Source organism: Strix uralensis, chromosome 2 (assembly GCF_047716275.1).
Source record: "Strix uralensis isolate ZFMK-TIS-50842 chromosome 2, bStrUra1, whole genome shotgun sequence".
Taxonomy (NCBI): Eukaryota; Metazoa; Chordata; class Aves; order Strigiformes; family Strigidae; genus Strix; species Strix uralensis.
Window position 1 is genome coordinate 60437939 of NC_133973.1, and position 21751 is coordinate 60459689.

Here is a 21751-nt window from a genome sequence, read left to right on the forward strand (position 1 = left end):
GCGGTGCGGGGGCACCTACGGCACCGCGGGAGGAGCAACAAACCCGCGCGGCCGGTCCCGTTCTGGGGCTCTGCGCGTGTGCGGGAACGCTCCACGCGAGCAGCGTGGACCGAGCGCGGGACCCGCCCGGCCCCCACAGACCAACTTCCGTGAGCTCCAGGTCCCGGACCCAGGCGCGGGCCCGGCTCCCGCCCGTCCCGGCGCCCACCTCCCCCCGCCCCCCCGGCGCGGGCCCGCCCGCAGCCCCCCGCCCCCCCCGCGGAGGGGCCGCCCACCCGGCAAGAGGATCCGCTCCGCCGCGCCCTCCCCCTGCACAGCGCCCGGCGCGGGGAGGCGGGCGGAGCGGCGGAGCGACGGCACCCCGCGCCCCTCGTCCCCATGCCGCGGCGGGCGGCTGGAGGCTGCCGCCGCGGGAGCTGCGCGCCCAGGCAGCCCGGCAAGCGGCGGGGAGCCGCCGGCATCGCCCGCCCGCCCGCTCGCCCACGGAGCTCCCGCAGCGACCGGAGCGACGCGCTCGGCTCCCGCCGGGGCTGAGGGATCGCGGCGCGCCGGCTTCCCGCGGGGACGTGGGGCACCCGGGGCAGGCGAGCGCTCCGAGAAGGCAGCAGTAGTCAGAAACCCAGCGCCGCAGACGGTGTCCCGCCCGGCCGCCGCGCCTCGCTTATGCTCGTTCGGGGGGGACCGAGGCAGGGCGGCGGATCCCGCAGGATGACGGGCGATGGGGAGTCTTAAGGCGGCGTCGAGGCGGCCCGTCGCGGGCTGCGATGCGCCCCGGCCAGCCGGTGCCGGAGGCGAGGCCGGGAGCCAGGTAGCCGCCGGCCGCCCGCCGCGCCGCCCCTCGCCGCCGGCCGCCCGCAGCCCCCCGGGGTCATGGGAGCGGCGGGGAGCGCCCGCTGAGACGGCCGCGCCCGGCTGCAGGTAAGGAGACCGCACACGGCCGGTGGGTGGCGGCTGCCGGGGCTCGGCGGGCCGGGGGTGGGGTGGGATGGTGGCTCCTGCGCGGGAGGAGGAGGAGGAGGAGGAGGGGAGCGGCGCGGCTGCCCGGCTGGCGGCGGCCGGGCGCCCCGCGGGCCGTGCGGCCGTGTGTCGGCGCCCGCGCTCAGCCCGCCCGCTCCCGTTGCGGAGCCCGGCAGGGCCGTTCTTCCCTGGCGGGAAGCATCTGCCCCCCGGTGCGGCGAACAGAAACACGGCGGGGGGGGGAACGGCGCCTCCTCCCCAGCCCCCTCCACCATGGCCGCGGCTGGCGCACGGCCCGGCCCGGCCCGGCGGGGCGCGGGGGGGGAGCGCAGCGCTGCGCGGGCCCCGCCGGCCCCGCCACCCCCCCGCAAACTGCTCCGCGGAGCGGGCGCGGTCCCCGCGAGGAGCTGCGCGGGCAGCGCCGAGGCCCCGCCGAGGCTCCGCCCCACCGCGCGCCCCCTGCCCGGGTCCCTCCGCAGCCGCGCCCCGCCGGCGGTGGCGGAGCCGCAGCCCATTGGCTGACGCGCTGCGCGGCGGCGGTGCAGGCGGCCAATGGCGGGCGGCGCCGGGGCGGCCTCCGGCCTCGGCCTCGCCCGGCGCTTCTCCGCTGTCTCGGGGCGGCCCCGGCTCGGGCGCGGGGGGCCCGGCGGTCGGCCGTTGGTGCTTCTCAGCCGGGCGCAGCAGGGCTGAGTCCCCCGGCCTGCGCTTCCCCGGCCCCTCGCAAGCCCCCGCGGTTGCCTCTTAACCTCGGCGAGTCCCTCTTGTAAGGAAATGCGATGCCCCCTCCCAAAAGGATTTGGAATGGGTAGGATGATTTTTAAAGGGAGTTTTCATTAAACGGAACATGAAGGAAAACAGCACCTGAATATTTTTACGCAAATTAAAAGCTATTTGTCTTGTAAAGAATGGTAAACGTCTCATTAACTTGACCGCAGATATTTGAGAAACCTCTTCATCCCGATGAGCCTCTCCTTTGAACTGTAATGGTTTGCACATGACGGTCTTAGGAAAAAAAATGTGTGTCTTGTTGCTAGCAGATCTGAGAAAATCTGACTTTTATACTAAAAGCAGTGACTAATGGAACTCATAATGTCTAGTAGAACCGAATGCCTTTCCATCGTTGTCACGCAATTGTACAAGAGCAGGAATACTAAATTTCTGCTGCTAATAGTAGCCTGCATTCCTGTATGTCTTTAAAGAGCTCAAATTCTTCTGATGATAAGGTTAAGAATAGGGATATTTCAAATTAATTTCTCCAGAGTTAGGCTGCTTAGTCTGTCATTAAACATCTACACAAATGATTTTATTTTGAGAAATGATTAGTACTCAAGATCAATAAGAATTGTGTTTTCTTGTCTGTTCTAGCACAGTGTGCATCTTTAAACGATTCTCCACTGGTCTAGCCATTCAGATTTAGATGCACGGTTCTGAAAATCTGAACTTGAGTGTTGACAGGCAAGGCAAGATTATAGACTTTCTTGCTTACATTTCCTCTGAGGTCTGTGCTTGTGCTTCTAAATAAATTGTCAAGTTTTATCAGTTCTGACCATTGATAGCTCCTGTTTGGTTATGATTACAGTGTAAAAGCACGTCCGACATCGCACAGTAATGCGTGGCAAAGGATGACAGAGTCCAGATCTATGTTCAACTAATTCTTTCTTTCACTCACTTTCACTTTCAGTGATACCATTTCCCATATACGTTATGAATGGGATTCATTCAGCCACATTTTACCTTCCTGGAAGTTAGTAGCCTGTCTAAAAATTAGGCAGCTAGGCTAGGTGAGTTAGCTAACTAGGGACCTAATGGGGCTGAATTGTACTATTTCTAGGTGTCCGATCAGGTAGATACCTGATATTACTCACCTTCAAGTGAATAATATGGGTAGTGTTTTTTTCTTTCATTGACTGTAGAGGGAGCCATGGCAATTTGCTTCAACTAGACTCTTCCCTTGAAGTTTTCTAATTTTTAGGTGAGATGTATAGAACAAACCTACAAAATTTATTACCACGGGGAGACGGCATAGCTTTAGCAGAATAGGTGTTTAGCAGAAGAGCAGAAATGAATTATGGGGGGAAAGTCAACTTCGAAGTAGCAAAGAACGTGGAGGAAAGAAAACCTCTTTCCGACTGAGCTTTGCCTTGACAGTCTACACACCTGCTGGGACGCTGCCGAGCGTCGGTAGGTGTACAAAGCGTTTTATAAGGATTTTTCTAAAATGATCGTTTCTCCTCTCTTTCCCCTCTGTTGACGGCCCAGGAGGAGCGAGGCGACGGGAGGCGACAAGATGGGGGCGCGGGCGGCGGCGGCGGCGCTCTCCGTGGTGCTGATGCTGGGGCTGGGGCTGCCGCCGGGAGCCCGCGGCTGCCCCCAGCCCTGCGCCTGCTACCTCCCCACCGAAGTGCACTGCACCTTCCGGTCCCTGGCGGCCGTGCCGGCAAGGATTTCCAAACATGTGGAAAGAATCAATTTCGGGTTTGTATGGCAGTTTGTAGCAAACAGTTTTATGTTCTTGTGGCGGCATCCCAGAACGCTTCGCGCACGTGCGGCGCGCCGGGGTCGCGCCATGTACTTTTTAAGTAGAATTGCAGAGATGGGTGGTTACTTGCAAGCACTGTATTCAAACACTACAATTACTGGCAGGGAGAAAGTTTTAGTGTAGCCCTCATGTTTCAAAGGAAAGTTACTATTATTTTCAAAAAAATATTTATGTCATGGTGTCAGTTCTTCCTGGCAAATAGGACATTTAGTCCTTTATAGTGTATAAAAAAATATATTGAAGTAAATCTTCTGTGGTATTTCTACTAAATGATGAGTTTTGTACCTGATGTAAAGAAATATAGTAGTAGTAAAATTTTATCATGTAGCCAGGCAGCATTTTGGAGAACAATGAGATACAGCATATCTTAAAGTAATACAGTAAAACCAAAGTTATTCCACTGCCTTTGGAGTTGTGGGGTGGGGTTTTTTTCAAGGAAACTTAGTGCAATATAAGCAGATACCGATGTTTTTGGGCGACATTGCTCAGGCTCCAGCTCACGGTCCTCTGCCAGGCTATTGCCCACTCACATCCATCTGTCAGACTGTGAGACAAGAAGGCAGGGACAGTTGGTAGGCTCAAATCACAAAAGTGCTGTGTAGGGCCATTATGTGACATGGCATGGTGCAAGAGCCACAGTCCCCTTCTGCTTGATATCAGAGCTGCCTCACCACCTGGTGTGAACTCACCCTGACCACCTCAAGGCCTGTAAGCTGAAACTGATGGTGCAATGACTGACAGTGGGGGCCTTGTTTTGTTTTTTTGCTTCTGTGTAGTTAAAATTTCTACCCACCAGCACATTATCCATCTAAAGCCTAATTTTAGTTTCAAAATGCCCTTGTACTCAGTAAATCTGTATTACATCAATCTGTACTTTTCATGCCATTTTTTAGTCATAAATGCCTTCCTCTCCCCCCACATTCAACAGTATTCACAGTCAACTCTTTCCCGTACATCAAAATTCTGTGGCAAATTCTATCCCTAAATTGCTTTTGAAAACTGGATGTAGGCCTCTAAGTTATTTAGGTGTTTTGGCTGTTTTTTAACAAAAGTATATTATTTGCTATGGCTAGCATAAAAGCCCTATCCTATCTTTGCATTTCATCAATACAAATGACATTTTCTGAGTCGTGTCCTTTCCCAGGAAGAAACAGTCTTAACTATCTGTTGTTGCATCTCTTTCATTTTGGAAAAGAGCTTTTGCCATATTTCTGTTCTAAGGTGCTATATATATTGGAGGTGAAGATTATTTTCCTAACTGGAAATAATTTAGGAAAAATTTTCATTTAGAGAAGTTCATACATTTTAGAAGGGCTGATGTTGAAATAAGGAATTTTAATAGGATAACTGCTCTAAGCCTAGTAGACCTGTTGTAGGACTAAAAATATCAAAACAGTAGTCTAAATTTTTAGCAAATTCAGAATCTTCAGATAGAAAACATGGTGAGGATCTAAAAGTATTTCCTCCATATTCAAAGTATTTTAGTTTCTCACTGTCTCTTTCCTTCCTTTCTAGAAAGTGTTAAAAAATAGGAAAAATCTTTAAAATTCTATGCTTAATTTGGAGACTTCATGCCCAGATTAGCTCATGCATTTAATTTTATGTCTACATATGGAAAACCTAAGTAGAGCTAGGCCGCCAAACTTAGGACTTCCATATTGGCAAATAAAACCTGATTTATTTGTCCAAAGTGAAATTGAATTATTTTCAAAAAGTGGGTTTTCTGTATTCCTTCTCTAAAAGGAGTTTCTGGGCTCAAATTATATAATTGGAAGGTCAATTCCTAGATCTTACGTAATTAGATGATGTAGCCAATTACATGTTGTAACAGTAAGTGAAGCAGGATGTGAGTTCCTGCTTCTCATGCTGTTCGGGAGATTTCCATTTTTAATGTCCTCTCTCCAAATATTTATTCATTTATTGTTAGATGCTGTTTTGGCAACACTGCAACCTGTCTAGTTTGCCAGGCTCCATAGCATCATTGGTTGGCTGTGGGCCATTAATTTATTGCCATTCCATAAACCGAGCTGCATGGAAAAGCATACTGACAACTATTAGAACTTAAACGCCTATTTATTGCTCTTACTCCTGAATTATGGCTAAAGTGCCACAAATTGAGTTAAAAGAAATCTTAATGTAAACATGAACTAAGTATATTTGGCCTTGTAAAAATGTTTCAGTAACTTCTGGCCCTTTGACAATACATTAAGATCCCTCCAATTTTTCCTGAAAGTTAAGTTATACTAATTTTACATTTGCAGTCCATGACAGTCAGTGCTTAAAATGTAACTGCACATGTGATTTTTTTCCAGGTTTAACAGTATACAGTCTGTATACGAAAACTCATTTTCAGGTCTTACAAAACTGGAATTGCTCATGATACATGGAAATGACATTCAGAATATACCTAATGGTGCTTTGAAAGATCTCGTGTCTCTACAGGTAATGCTCAAGTCTTCCTAAATTTCATAAATTCTAACTTTCATGAATAACAGAAGACAAAAATAAGTGGTTTTTTTGTAGTGTCTTTCTTAGGATTTCTTAGGGTACTGTTTTCCCCCAGATACACTGGAGATCTATTAACTACGCCTATGTCATACTTGGTAATGACAACTAATACTCAGTTGTATTCTCCCTCTTTGACCAGCATATCATTTTTCAGTGGTGCAAAGGGTATTTGAACATGGGAGGAAAGTTTCTGCTTGCTTGCTATTCTGTTTGGATTTAGATCAAAACACAAAATTAATCTCTTTTTTTTTTTTTTTTTCAGGTTTTCAAAATTAGTTACAATAAATTGAAAGTCATAACTGGCCAAACTCTCCAAGGACTTTCAAGCTTAATGAGACTGCACATGGACCACAACAGAATTGAATTTATTCATCCAAATGCTTTTAATGGATTAACTTCTCTGAGACTGGTCCACTTAGAAGGAAATTTACTCCAGCAGCTTCACCCCGACACCTTTTCAACATTTATGGTCCTTGATTATTTCAAACTGTCAACAGTAAGACATCTCTACCTATCTGAAAATGCTCTTAGGACCTTACCTGCAGGGATGTTTCAAGGCATGCCACTGCTGGAAAATCTTTACCTTCATGGGAATCCATGGGCCTGTGACTGCAGTTTAAAGTGGTTCCTTGAATGGAGTGAAGTTTCTGGAGGTAAGAGCAAAAATACCAATGCTTCTTCAATGCATAATGTTAGATTTTTTTTTTCCTGTCTGCCTATGGATGGTTTTGTTATCTCCTGAGTATTATTACTTACATGATGTCTATCTGCACTATTATGTTCCATTACCATTCAATAAATACATGTATTTAAAAAACAGTGTAGAGAGGAGGAAGTTGTGTGTCACTAGCTAAAATCTGTATTCAACAACAAAGGAATTAGCTGTTATATTCAAGATGGAAAAAGTGATAGGTTTATAATTGAAAGGAGGAAATAGTTTATAACCTGTTAGTGTGTTCCTTTGCACAGTGGTACACCTTTGACTAAGGGCAGGTAATTGTCCTCAACCAACAAAGCTAGTAACTATGGGCTCTCTTGGAAGATGGGAATATTGGACTTGAATTTTGTTTGGCTAAGGAAGGAATGGAAATCAGATTTCCAAATTCCTGGATAAGTCCTTTAACTTTGGTGCTATCAATGTTAAGGCTGTTATGTAATATGCATCCTTCATGTCTATCTGTGTTTCTTCATCAACCACAACTTCCTTTTATGATGGAGAAAATCTATTTTAAGTATTTTCAGAGAATACCTACAATCCTGCCACTTTTTTCCTAGAATAACTTGTCTATCTTTGTTCAGGCTTGGATGTGAGGTAAGTACTGCATTGCTTAGGCTGGAACACTTCTGGTCATGTGCAGAAGCAAAATACCAGAAGCAAAAAAGAAAAAAAAAATTATAATGCCTCTATATCAGGAATACACTAAATGAGGGTTTTTTTGAATGGTGGTTTTCCATTTGGGCATCTCAGTTCACCAATGCTCCATCTCAGGTAGCTGCTTGCTATAGTAGGCCAGAGGGACTGGTGTTACACTAGAGCTGCCGCTAAAATATTAGTAGGGAATTGTTATTTAATTGCAACTGAAGATGAGTACTGGAGTCACAAGCTTTATATAATAATTTGGAGCATGTATGGTGGATTATGGTGGGTCTTATCTTCTTAGTACATGTAATTCATCACAGTTTCGTGCTTAGCTATAGGACAATAGTTTTAAAATAGGGTGATACTTGAATGTGTAATTAAAGTGTTCCTGCCTGAACTGAAACTTGAGACATCTAATTTTATAATTATATTTCACTAACTTACATTTTAATATTCTTATATACTCTCCTTGATCCAAATGAGTGTGCATATTAAGTGCACTTAAGTTGCAATGTAAGTTATAACAATGAAATATTAGAGAAACTTTTTGTGCGGTGTTGGCTTGTTAGCATTTTTATTCAGTGAGATTCCCTTTATACACTACAACAGTAGCGAATATTGGAAAGAGAAAAGAGTTTATCCATGACATTTTCATGTATGACAGATGTTGTATCTTTATATAACTATAACATTAACTTCTTTGGCTAATTCTGTCCAGATAGAGAGCTATTAAAGTTCTTCAGACCAGTGTGGCCACTGCCAAGTTGATTGTGGGCCAGTTCTGTCATGAAGCATGCTTTCCTTATCTTTGAAACAACATATTTAAATCTGCAAGTGGCAGACTGGTTCAATTAAATATTCCATTTGTAAGAACTTCTCAAGAAGCATATATTTTTCAGTTAAAAAATGGTATGAAATTTTGCCACTCTTTTCCCCTTCTCCTAGCATTTTGCCTTATAACCCACCCGTATATTGTTGATTCATTCAAGGATCCCTCATTCCTCAGGAGTGATCAGCATGACACTTATTCCTAGAATAACTGCAATGCATTTTATTTACAACATGTTTCCAAACTAAATATGTAAGGTGACATTTGACATTCTAGTGAGCAGAACAATGTAATAAATATATGATTGCTATTTTGCAGACAAGTCTTTCTGGCATTGATAGAAGAGAAGAGTCAAGACTATCATTTACTATTTTAATGCTTCTTCTCTGTTTTAGCTTTTATTTTATCATTACAGAGTTTACAGTTATTTCAGAGTTCAGGGAAGAAGTGGCACTTTCTCTGTATTTTTTTGCTGCTGATGAATAGCTTTAAGTGCAGGAACTAGTCAGCAGATTTTGGTAGCTACGTTGCCAGTAGTGTTGTTAATGAAGAAAGAAAAATAAAAAGCTTCCTGAATTATTTAATGAGGAAGTCCATCATTTCTCAGGCAGGTAACTGCTGCATTTTTGAAAGCTGAGATGACCCAGTCCTCTTCACGTTAGATCCACAAGTTAGATGGATAAGCTGTCACTGTACAGATGCAGACTTTTTGACAGAGCATAGATTTTTACTGACTTATAGAATGTTGCTCTGAACACTTTGGTTGCTAGGCATTTGATTCAGAGGCAGTGAATCTAATTTTCAGAACGATGAAGTATTCAATCCTCTCATTAAAGTCAGAAGAAATTGTGGTCAGTTTGAGAATCAGGCACCAATTCAACTGTGAAAATAAAGAGGTTCCATTTTGAAAGCCTTGCCTTATGTGTCACATGCCATAATGTGTTCCTCATGCGGTCCATTTCACACTTTTGAGAGGTCTCTAACTCTAGAACAGAGTTCTTCAGCTTACCTATCTTTTGTTCCCCCCCCCCCTTTTTTTTTTTCTTTCTTTTATTTTCTTGCAGATGTTTTAAAATGCAAAAAGGACAAAACCTATGAAGGGGGACAGCTCTGTCCTAGGTGCAACAGCCCAAAACAGCTGCAGAAAGAAGATATTCAAAACTTGAAAGATATTTCCTGTAGGAAACCTGTCATTCAGTCCTCACTAAGGCAGAATAACAGCACTCAAGATGAAGAAGATGGTGACAGTTATGAACTCCCTCTGAAAGAGCTTCAGTCCTCCCCATGGAACATTTCTCTAAATATGACTGATGAGCATGGCAATGTAGTCCACCTGAACTGTGAAATCAACAGGCCAACAGGCTCTACCAAAATTCAGTGGAATCAAATTCAGGCTCAGGAGATTGATATAAATGCTACAATTTCGCTGGATTTTGAATGTCCAATGAATCGAGAAAATTATGAAAAACTCTGGAAGCTTATAGCTTATTACAGTGAAGTACCTGTCAAATTAGAGAGGGAACTTATGCTCAGCAAAGAGCCTAAAGTAAGTTATCGGTACAGGCAAGGCTCAGATTATGATGCTCTTTACTACACAGGTGTAAAAGCTCAAATACTGGCTGAGCCTTCCTGGGTGATGCAACCTCTTATAAATATCCAATTAAACAGGCGCCAGAGTACAGGGAAAAAAGTGGTGCTATCTTTTTTTACTGTGTTTTCTCGGGTAATTCGTACCAAAGACACTGGGCAGCAGAGAAGCTGGGTAATGATAGAGCAAAACCAGAACACAAGAACAGCACAGAGTGTGGTGGAAGGGTCAGAGTGTCAGCTGAGCTGCAATGTGAAAGCCTCTGAGAGCCCCACCATTCAGTGGCTCTTTCCAGATGGGACTAAACTGCAGGCACCATTTAATCAGAAAGACAGTAGGTTTTCCATTCTCAGTAGCGGCCAGCTAATAATCAAAGCAGTGAGTTACACTGATGGTGGTTTGTACCACTGCATTGCCCAAGTGAGTGATAATGTGGACATAATGGCTTACAGACTTCAGGTGCAGCCTCCAGCTATTCAGGTAGCTGATTCAGATGTAGTGAGAGTTGAAAAAAGCGTTGGAGATCCAATAGTTTTGCCGTGCAACGCAGTTGCCATCCCAGAGCCACAGTTGAGCTGGATTCTTCCAAACAGCAGGGTAGTTAATGATTTGTCAAACTCTTCAAAAGCATATATATTGGACAATGGTACTTTGCTTATTCCAAAAAGCCATGTCAGTGATAGTGGCCATTACAGATGTGTGGCTGTCAATCAGCAGGGATCAGATCAGTTTGTTGTAAGGGTCACAGTAAATAAAATGGTGTCTGACAGGTCATTTAAAAGGATAAAACTAAAAAAGCGCCCAGGCTCAAAAAGTTTGTCAAAAACAAGAGGGCGAGTCATAGATGATGGAGAGGGATCAGGGGCAGAAGCGGTGGAGGAGTTCCCACGAAGAAAGAACCACCTGAAAGACTGGGAAATAGCCTTTAAACAAAAAAGTGACCAGGTGCCAGAGACTCAAATTAAAAAGGGGAAGAAAGGCAGAAGGAAAATGAAAATCTGGAAAAGTACTGATAGAACCCAAGACAGCAATGTTGCAGAAGGCCGGAGAGTGTTTGAATCTCGAAGGAGAATTAATGTGGCAAGCAAGCAGATTAATCCACAGCAATGGGCTGACATTTTGGCAAAGGTCCGTGGGAAGAATATTCCTAGACCAACAACAGCTACAGCCATTTCTTTAACAACTGCACTGTCGCCAGTCATACAGAAAACTACTCCAGTCCCTCATCCAGTAGACAGCCCTCCGTCTTCAGAGATAGCAGCTGATGTGGTAGATTCCTCTGCTGATGCATCACCTGTGGGAGAAGATGAGCCATTCTCAGTCACTGTTTCCCACAATACTACAGCATTTTCAGTCCAGTCCATTTTAAGGAGGTCAGAGACTGAACCCTTCTCAGACCACAGGGCTTTAGAGACACCTGCAAGTATATACTCTGTAGAAATTGCTATATCAGGTCCATATTTGACTCCTGTCTCTGCAGCTGTGCCACCCGAAGACCAGCAGCATCTTGATGTCAGGACTGATGGTTCAGTTGTAGTTAAAGAAAATAACCACCCTCTCACTGAAGCACCTCTAACCAGACAAATTGTAACAAACTTTCCTAAGATTCAGAGCAGTTCATTCACAGTGGAAAATATAGATATAACTATATCTTCTACATCAGAGGAAAATTCTGCTTTTGATGAGCTACCACTTGATGCTACTGTCCTAGCTGAATCTCAGACTGTGGATCTTCATAACGTCTTGGAGACAAGTGTGAAGTTAAATGAAGTGGACCCGACGAGTGTTGATACCATAATTTTAACACCTTCTCAGTTGGATGAGTTCATCCCAACAGATTCTGTAGACACTACTACTATTTCTTCATCCATTTCTCCATTTGTTACAGAAAAGAGCAATGAGTTGATAAACCAGCACAAAGAAGTATCCACAGGTCAGACAAAAATGGCAGACTTAAGTACAAGTTTTCCAGCTGTCACACCCATCAGGGTTCAGAGCAAGGAAGAACCTGAGACCAACAGGAATACAGTGACTCAAGAAAGCATATCCAGCAGTTATGCAGAGAGTTTTCAGGGAGAACATAGAAACCTGGCTACTCCAAAACCAGATCCCACACTAATTTTGCATAGTACTAATGCTCTTCATGAAACAGCAGAGGGGACAAAAACTGCTTCTTCCATCAGTAGATTGACCGCTGTGGCCACAACGATAACTCCCTATAGAAAGACCATGCCTTCACTAGTTACTCAGCATGCTAGAAAAAGACCTTATGGGAGAAGGAGATTGAGGCCAAACAGAATCCGACAAAGACCAAAGCCTTTCCCCCGTGTTGTTTTAACCACAAAGGCAATGCCCATCCTTCCAAAGACACCAGAAGTGGAAGCTGTGACCGAAACTTCTGCAACTCCTAAAAGTCCTGATCTTAAGAACAATGTCAAAATACAGGCTAAGGAAGAGGACCATATGGTATTCACTCCTTCATTAGTTACTGATCCGGTTGTCTTAGAGAAAATTACCAAAATCAGGGAGGTGGTCACAACTTCCTTCTTTAGGCCTACTGCTTCTCCACCTGAAGCACAACATGTGACGCTCTCTACTGCTCCCGAAACCTTGGCACTTCCAGTGACTGCACCTATCACAATTTTGTCATCATATGTTGTACATGATGCAGTTCCCACAAAAGAGTCAAGTGTACCTCTGAAACCAGAGCAAAGTGAAGTGTCAACATACCTGTCATTAGACAATATATCTGAGGAGAAGGGCATTAAAGCAGATTCTAAAACTATGGATAGTAAGGCAGAACAGTCAAGCACAACAACTTCTCCAGAGCAGATGAAGACCTTGATACTATCTACAAAACCAGAATCTCAAGAAGACCCTATCCTATTTGACTCAGAAATTGTAGTTAATGAAACAACCACTAGAACGTTCCAGCTGATATATCCCACTATGACTGACTTAAGTATTCCTGTTGGCACAGTGGAAGTTTTTAAGGATCTCTCAGTTTCAAAGGAGTCATGGAAGCCCACAGTATCTTTAGAAACACCAGCAATAACTGAGCCACCTCAGCAACATGAGGTGATTACTTTGTCCTCCTCCTTCAGCATGACAGAAACTCAGACTTTTCCACTTAGTGAAACACAGAAATCTGTTGCTTCTCAGACTGAGACGAAGCCATCTTCCTCAGATAAAAAGAAAGCTATGTCACATGAATTTCATCATGATCCCACTTTGCAGACAACTGAAAAGTTTCCAACTACATCCACTTCCTCTATTCCATTTATAAAACTTGCCACTCCTCCCCCTTCCATTCCAAGCACTTCACATCCTCCTCTTCATTATACCACCGAGGAAAGTAATGTCTTCAATCAAGAAAGGTTCCCAGAAGTAAAACAAGTTGAAGCAGATGGTGACAAAATGGTGGTAAGCTCAAAATGGAATGTACACCGTACTCCTTCTTCTAGCCAAAACAGGATTAGCATACAGTTGAAAGAGGAGCAATTCAAAGAGTTGTATAGTAGCAAGTCAAACAACAGTTTGCTGCTAAATCCAAACCTTCCCCATCCACCCGCTGGAATGATACCAAGCCTAAACCAAAGACTGCCCATTGTACCTCCAAAGCATGTTCCAGTAAGAGGCACAGTGAAGCCTCCATATATTGTAACCCAAGGCTCATTTCGCTATTTTATAACACACCAGCCTCCTCACTACACAAACAAACCAGAGATAACAGCATATGCAGCACATACCATCCAGGACAAAAAATCTTTTGCCTCTCACAGAGAAACAACTACCCCAACACAAGCCTCTCCATTTCACAAAACAAATCAATTCACTGCAAGCAAGTTCAGTAATCAGGGTCAAAACAGATACAATATTAATTCAAGGTTCTTTGGAAATAACTATGTTCCTGATAACAGAGGCACAGCAGGGAGACTACCAAGTCAAGGGATCCCCTATTATCCCAGTTCCAGAATGCCATTCCATTTCAACAGAACAAGGATATTCCCTCACTTAAGTACGCATCCTAAACCAGTGGTGCCTAGTCAACTAGTCCCAAAAGACACAAATGAGAAGAAGGTTGCCCAGGTCTCCCCTACTAGGATTCCAGTGCAGAAAGCTACAGCTATTCCAGTGCCTCCAATGCCACACACCACAGCCACCACATCACCACCAGCAGTTTTGAAGATTACCCTTCCAGCCTTTCTCTCTCAGCGCACAAAACCACAGATATCCACTACAATCCATCCTTTTAAAACTGTCCATCATCGTCATCAAAAAGTTCCATCTGTGCCTTATGTGGGAGGCATTATGCCACACAATTCGACTGTAATTCAGTCTTCCACTAATTTCAGGATACATGGAGAAAGACCTAAAATTATCACAAAAGGATCTCAGAGCATGTCCATCCTTGCTGAAGCAGATGCTTTTATCCCTTGTGATGCAGTAGGGGAACCCAAGCCTTTTATTACTTGGACAAAAGTCTCTACAGGTAAGACAGAGAAAAATGTGTTCTTCCACACGTTTTTTTAAGGGTACAAATACTTGGGTTGTTGCAACCCAACATGATTGCAGGAATAGTCCAAAACACTGAAGAATAATTTCTGTCTCTCTTAATAATTATAGATAAAATGTGACTAATTGCAACTAATCATTACAGGTAAAAATAACTTTGCAGTATTTCTTGTAGTAAAAGAAAACCTCTACCATTTAATGAGTTTATTTTTTGAAGAGCAGCCAGCTCTGTTTATTCACAGCAGTTAGAATTTATGATGACAACACTTGTGAGTATGGGTTAACACTGCTGCCTTAAATATTGATGTGTGTGTCATCTCCTTAAGAAAAAGAGAAATTACATAAAGATTTAAGAGGAATCCTAAACCATAAAGCCCTTAAAGTTCCCACACTCTACATACTTGCAAGCTAGTATGGTTAGTTCTGCAGTAGAAACAAGGACTAATTTGACCTATGTCAGTAGATGTCATGTGATCCATCTGAAGTTTTCCATGCAACAGTGTATGTCTTCAACCCTTTGACTTTCCATTTCTTTCTTTCCTCTCACCTTCCTAGGAGCTCTAATGACAGCCAACACCAAGTTACAAAGGTTTGAAGTCTGGAAAAATGGTACCCTCCTTATCCGAAATGTTCAACTTCAGGATCGTGGACAGTATTTGTGCACAGCTCAGAACCTGCATGGCACAGATAAAATTATCATTGTGCTCACAGTTGTAGCCCACCAGCCCAAAATTTTACTTTCCCGCTATCGAGATGTCACGGTCTATTTTGGAGAGACCATAGCAATGGAATGTCAGGCTAGTGGGACTCCAAGCCCACATATTTCATGGATTTTCCCAGATAGGAAGATTTTGCAGTCAGTCACCACCATAGAAAGCAGGATAATGCTCCATGAAAATCGAACTTTGTCTATCAAGCAAGCAACTTTTTCAGACCGAGGAGTTTACAAATGCGTAGCAAGCAATGCTGCAGGAGCTGACAGCATTGCAGTGAGGCTGCACATTGCAGCCTTACCCCCGATCATCCAGCAGGATAAGCAAGAGAACATTTCCTTGCCCCTCGGTAGCAGTATTAACATCCACTGCACTGCCAAAGCAGCACCACCTCCCAGCATCCGCTGGGTAGTCTTTGATGGCACGCAAATCCGACCTTCTCAGTTTGTCAATGGGAATTTATTTGTTTTTCCCAATGGAACTCTTTATATTCGCAACGTCTCTCCCAAGGACAGTGGGACCTATGAGTGCATTGCTGCTAACATGGTGGGAGCTGCCAGGAGAACAATACAACTCCATGTGAAGAAGCATGCGTCTAATGCTAAGATCACAGGGAGCTCTCCTCAGAGAACAGATGTAACATACGGCAGCATCCTGCATTTGGACTGTAGTGCTTCTGGTGACCCCTGGCCTCGGATATTATGGAGGTTGCCTTCCAAAAGGATGATTGATTCCCTACACAGGTAAATTACTATGTGAGGTGTCACAGCTAAATTACAGTTTAGATGAATTTAGAGAAAAGACCATTCATACCTGGACAACTTTTATTCTTGAAATCTGTGAGTTTTGAATGAGGCCCCCAATCTTTTAAGGAAGAATTTTAAATTATATCAAAAGGTAGCCAAGTCATAACTTAGCATAATTTTCTTGAAAACAATAGTACTCTTGAAAAATCAGCCTCAAGTATTTAGGATAAGCTACCACTATTTGTCTTTTACAGCCACTTGTAAATGTAGTAAAGAGTCTAATGGCAAAAGTTAAGACATACAGCTTGTGTACTGCTTGTTCCAATGTGCTTAATCTGCATAGAGTTGCATAGGTGCCTGCTTTTCCACAGGAGAAATGGGATCACTGAATTTTATCTGTTGTACAAATCATTATACACAGTAAATATGGGACAAAGAAATCATGTTATAATTATTTAAGTAAGTATGATCATTTTACTATCATTGTATAAATAAACGTTACCTTGCAATAAGGCCTGTGCAAACCCAGTTACATATAAATGCCTAAAACAATACCTTCTCCAGTGTTCACAATATCAAGTAAAATATCACTTCTCCAAACCTACAATAACTGTCCTAAGACTTTGCGGAAACAAATTCTGCTTTATAAATTATTCATTACTCACTCTGAGCTCTATAGAGAGATAAGAAATATACTGAAACTAAAATGCACAATTGTCAACAACTTTCTTAATAGCTGAATGTAGTCATCATTTTTTTCATATTGACAAAAAATATATTTAGGTAGCCTGTAGATAGCACAAAATCCAGAATTCTTTTTATGCCTTATAGTGATAACAGGAAAATACTGGTATTTATTTTCCCTCATGTGAGCTGTTTTTCAAATGCAGGAGATCTTTGGGGTGAAAACTGGGGCTACTGCGGAAATTAGTTTTGACCACAATACACCAATCCCATAGTGAAGTGGAAAAGAATAATAGCTTTTTAGCACACTGAAAATCTTTTTTTCCATATTGCAAAGCTTAGCTTCTTTATGATTGTTCTAAAGGTTTAAAATGTTATACCTGATGCAAGAGGAAGTTGCTCATCTTGATTTTTTTTTAGCTGAGGACCCAAGTGCAAGACTTGATAGTTATGGCCTGTATAGGTTTGTGTGGAGTATATTAGAGATGCCATATCTGAATGTTACAGAATACTGTATATGCAGTCAGGAGAGTCAAAAATACTATCATTTGGTATTTAGTGATTGCTTAATGATCAAAAACACTGTTAAAGCCATTGATTGAATGGAACAGAGTTGCTTGGTTACAAATGAGTAGAATTATTTTTTTCCGTTTGCTTTTTGGTGGTGAATATCTTCGACATTTCAGACTATCTAATTATCTAACAATGCTCCTCTCCTTTTTTTCAATATTGTTGAGTTGTTTTTTTTTTTTTCCCCAGGTTTCACTCAATAGTTAATAAACATGATTTTGCAGCTCATGTTCTGTTCTTTTTTCTTTCCTTACAGTAGCTTGGAGACTAGAATCAAAGTATTCAGCAATGGGACTTTGGTTGTCCATTCAGTTACAGATAAAGATGCAGGAGATTATCTGTGTGTGGCCCGCAATAAGATCGGGGATGACTACGTGGTCCTCAAAGTGAATGTGATGATGAAACCAGCAAAAATAGAACATAAGAATGAGAATAACCACAAGGTCAAGTATGGAGGGGACCTGAAAGTTGACTGTGTAGCAACAGGTTTGCCAAATCCTGAGATCTCCTGGGGTCTCCCAGATGGCAGCATGATCAATACCTTCATGCAGTCAGACGACAGCGGCAGCCGGACGAAGCGATATGTGGTCTTCAATAATGGAACCCTGTATTTCAATGACGTTGGACTGAGAGAGGAAGGGGACTACACCTGCTATGCTGAGAACCAGATTGGGAAGGATGAGATGAAAGTACGGGTCAAAGTAGTGGCTGAGCCTGCAACTATCAGGAACAAAACATACGTCGTTATTAATGTACCCTATGGTGATGTTGTCACAGTAGCATGTGAAGCCAAAGGAGAACCCACTCCCAAAGTGATCTGGCTCTCCCCAACCAACAGGCCCATTCCTGCCCTATCTGACAAATACCAGGTATATAGGGATGGCACCCTCCTTATCCAAAAGGCCCAAAGATCTGACAGTGGTAACTATACTTGCGTAGTGCGGAACAGCGCTGGAGAAGATCGGAAAATCGTCTGGATTCATGTTAACGTTCAGCCTCCCAGAATCAATGGTCATCTCAGTGCAATAACATCTGTGAGGGAGACAGCCATCAGGGACAGCCGGAAACTTATTGACTGCAAAGCTGAAGGCATCCCTGCTCCTCGGGTCTTATGGGCTTTTCCAGAAGGAGTAATCCTGCCGGCTCCCTACTATGGGAACAGGATTACTGTGCATCGCAATGGTACATTGGATATCAGAGGGGTGAGGCAGACAGATGCGGTGCAGCTCATATGCATCGGACGGAACGAAGGAGGGGAAGCGAGACTGATTGTGCAGCTCCTTATCGCAGACCATTTGGAGAAACCCTCCTTCAGAGACCCTGTCAATGAAAGGATCACTGCTATTGCTGGGCACAGCATCAATCTGAACTGCTCAGTCCAGGGGAACCCAAAGCCCAGCACAAGCTGGATCCTTCCCAATGGCACTGAAGTGCTAAGTGGCAGCCGTCTGCACAGATTTTACCATAAGAGGGATGGGATCTTACACATCAGCAGCCTCTCTGCTGGGGATGCTGGGACTTACCGCTGTGCAGCCAGAAACCCAGGAGGTTATGTGGAACGAGTAGTCTTCCTGAAGGTGGGACTCAGGCCAGAAATCAGCAACCAGTACAACAACCTAGTGAGCATCATCAACGGAGAAACTCTGCAGCTCCATTGCATCACCCAGCCAAACCAGCGGGCGCAGATCTCCTGGACACTGCCCAATGGGATGGTTTTGGATGCCCCCCAAGCTGTGGGTCGCTTTTCCCTGATGGAGAATGGCTCACTGACGGTGCGCGAGGCTTCTGTATTTGACAGGGGCACTTATCTGTGCAAGGTGTCCACAGAGTATGGCACTTCTGTTATGAATGTGCCTGTTATTGTGATAGCCTATCCTCCCCGGATCACCAGTGAGCCAGCACCTGTCATTTATGCCAGGCCTGGAAATTCAGTAAAACTGAACTGCATGGCCATTGGGATTCCTAAAGCAGAAATAACATGGGAGCTTCCAGACAAATCCCATCTGACAACAGGAGCTCAATCCCGTCTGTATGGAAACAAATTTCTCCACCCTCAGGGGTCATTAGTCATCCAGCAGTCTACTCAAAGGGATGCAGGCTTCTATAAATGCACTGCTAAAAATATACTAGGCAGTGATTCGAAAACAACCTACATACACATATTCTAACACTAAAACAAATGCCTTTGGCTGGATACTAGTGTTCCAAGTCACTGCCAAGCGAGTGCAACAAGGAAAGTACTCCTTGCAACAAAGCCAGGAAGGCTGAAGGCAGAAAAGAAAATAAATTAATCCTATTTTCATGCAAAGTGCATTGCTTTTGTACTCAGTATGGTAGTAAGTCCCTGCAATAAAAGGAGGCGGTAGACATACTGAAACTGAGGAGACTAACACGTTGGAAAAGGTCTTTAAATTGTTAAGACAGTGTAATGTGGTTTTTTGTGCTATCCAATAGCATCTGAGACCTGAAGTACTCTATTCTTGTCAATAGTCCAAAGCTATTCCTTGTTCTAACAAGCACCTTAAAAGTACCAAAGAAGTATTAACTGTTAATAAACGAGCTGCAGTGATAGAAGTGCTTTAGTAAAACATAATTTTCTTTATACCCTGCAGCGCTTTTGCATAATCTAGCCTTATAGAATATGATTACTAACCTTTCTGTTCATTCTTCTATCAGCTCTTCAAAATCAAAGACTAACTTAGCAAATAAGAGTGATCTATTTTAATAAAAATACATGCAGACATTAATTACCTTAACATATGAACAAACCTTTTCCAGCTACTAAGGACACTACAGTCAAATCATTCATTATATATTTTATATATATTTTTAAATCAGACTATGAGACTAGAAAGAGTAACAATGAACCTGGTCTCATTTTATAAATTATTGGTCTTTACAAGACTCTGATACATTACAGTGTTTTATAATATTAAGGTCAATATACTGTACATTTTATAATAAAAAATATTTTCCAAAAAATATATTCACTGTGGTTTTCATTTTGTTTTGAGAAAATAGGGAACTCCAAACGGTGATATATGAAGTTAAGTCAAAAAACAGAAGTCACTCTTTATCTTTCTAAGTGTGATTCCTAATAAAAACTTAACACTTCTCTTATGTATATTTCAGGATACATTTACAATTTGAATACTTTTTCTGCAATCAAGGATGGTTTATTGGATAATACAGAATTTTGATAAGATTTATCAATTATGCTGTAGAAATAATTGCTACGAGATGATGAATATGCCCGTGTTTCAACAAACCAGTCAGAATTTTGCAAATGTTAATTCACCTTTAAAACATACATATTCTATGAAATATTCCTGAATTCTTAAAGTTCTGATTGTTCATAAAACTTATGCTCTTGTTTTGGTATATGATAAGAATAAAAGCTTTCTTTTTCTTTCCTCTATTGATCAAAAAATAGTAGTGTTATTCTAATATTTGCATTTTGTAAGAAATGTAGACAAAGATTTCCTCACCCCACAAATTTATCGAGTTTAGAAAAATTGTAAGCTGTTGCAAAATGCGTATTTATCATCATGGTAAACAGAACTGAGCTACTTGAAGTAAAAAGTATTTTATTAGAACATTGATGTTGAGTTAAATGACAAGGACAAGGACACTGCTGAGGATACAAGGGGAATAATTTATGTGGTAGAATATTTTATGAAACTTTTTAAAAATTCAGTGTAAGCTAAAAGTTGTATGCAAGCATTTATTAAAGTTGCAGTTATGTTAATGGCATAATTAAATAGCATTTAATTATGTCTTAGTTTCTTTTTTACAGTTTAAACCCTTGGGCCCTAAACCAGCAAATCAGTGCTCAAGGTGAAGCACGTGCCAAATATCTGGCAGGGATGTAGCTGCTTGTGAGAGCAGTTAATGAAGAAGGGATCAAGTATTCAAGATTTTTAACTCGATTGCTCATGTGGTCTTTTCTAATCTGGCTATTGTCTGTGAAAATGTAACAGATCAGATATGTCTTTAGTTCCTTTACTTAATTTTAGCACTTTTTCAATTTTATCTTAGTTCTTGGAAAATGGTAATACTTTTTTTTAGTAATAATACATCTTTTAAAAGATTCTGAAGTCAACATTTTAGCATTGGAGTAGGAGTCAAGCACTTTTATTCATTTGTCTGTCCAGTCTTCAGTTAACACTTACATGAATTTAGAGGTATTCTTGAATGCTGAATGACTTCTCTGTACTTCCATTAAGCAGAATTTTTTACATTAAGGGAAGAAAATAGAATCCAAAACCAAACATTTGATCTGTTGGGATCAAACAAAGCATCTGATAATTTTTTATTAATCAATCCAGAATTTCCACTGCTGCCAATGAAAGTTTTAGAGGCACAAGGAATGAAAGATTTGGCTCAAGACCTTTTCTTAATTCAAGACTTGCATGCTTGCAAAATTCCCTCAAAATCTGACTTTTTTTAATGTATTATAATTTCCATGATATTTGCCTTTACCCCTTTTATGAAAACATGCTCCCAAAGAGAGGCCTATAAAATATAATTTACTTCCAAAATAAGTATAGCTACAACTTAACAAAGACCATATGAACACTTTTTGCACTCAAGCAGTCTTTGGTCATAGATCCTCTCTGTCATGTTTTTTCTTTGCTGAGATACCAGTTGTCCAGGACATCCATTCTGAGTTCCTTCTGTAGAAGTAAAGAAGTTCATGGGGAAACCAGGTATGTTGCAGGACTTATCTTAGGTCTGAATCT

General features: G+C 42.6%; 1 protein-coding gene across 1 annotated transcript; it reads left to right on the plus strand.

Annotated features, from left to right (window-relative positions):
- The first annotated feature begins 718 nt into the window (after positions 1 to 718).
- Positions 719 to 19993, plus strand: MXRA5 (matrix remodeling associated 5). Its single transcript, XM_074858883.1, has 7 exons — positions 719 to 918; positions 3217 to 3432; positions 5809 to 5938; positions 6267 to 6657; positions 9258 to 14273; positions 14852 to 15752; positions 17266 to 19993. Exons 1-7 carry the CDS (start codon positions 719 to 721, stop codon positions 19175 to 19177), a joined length of 8766 nt encoding a protein of 2921 aa, XP_074714984.1. The 3' UTR covers positions 19178 to 19993.
- The last annotated feature ends 1758 nt before the right edge of the window (positions 19994 to 21751 follow it).

What these genes read in the sequence shown, in the direction of transcription:
- MXRA5 (XM_074858883.1), top strand. Translation starts at nt 719, where the DNA reads ATGGGGAGTCTTAAGGCGGCGTCGAGGCGGCCCGTCGCGGGCTGCGAT. An exon ending in AAGATCTCGTGTCTCTACAG is followed by an intron (nt 5,939 to 6,266) that starts GTAATGCTCAAG and finishes TTTTTTTTTCAG; the next exon opens with GTTTTCAAAATTAGTTACAA. An exon ending in TTGGACAAAAGTCTCTACAG is followed by an intron (nt 14,274 to 14,851) that starts GTAAGACAGAGA and finishes TCACCTTCCTAG; the next exon opens with GAGCTCTAATGACAGCCAAC.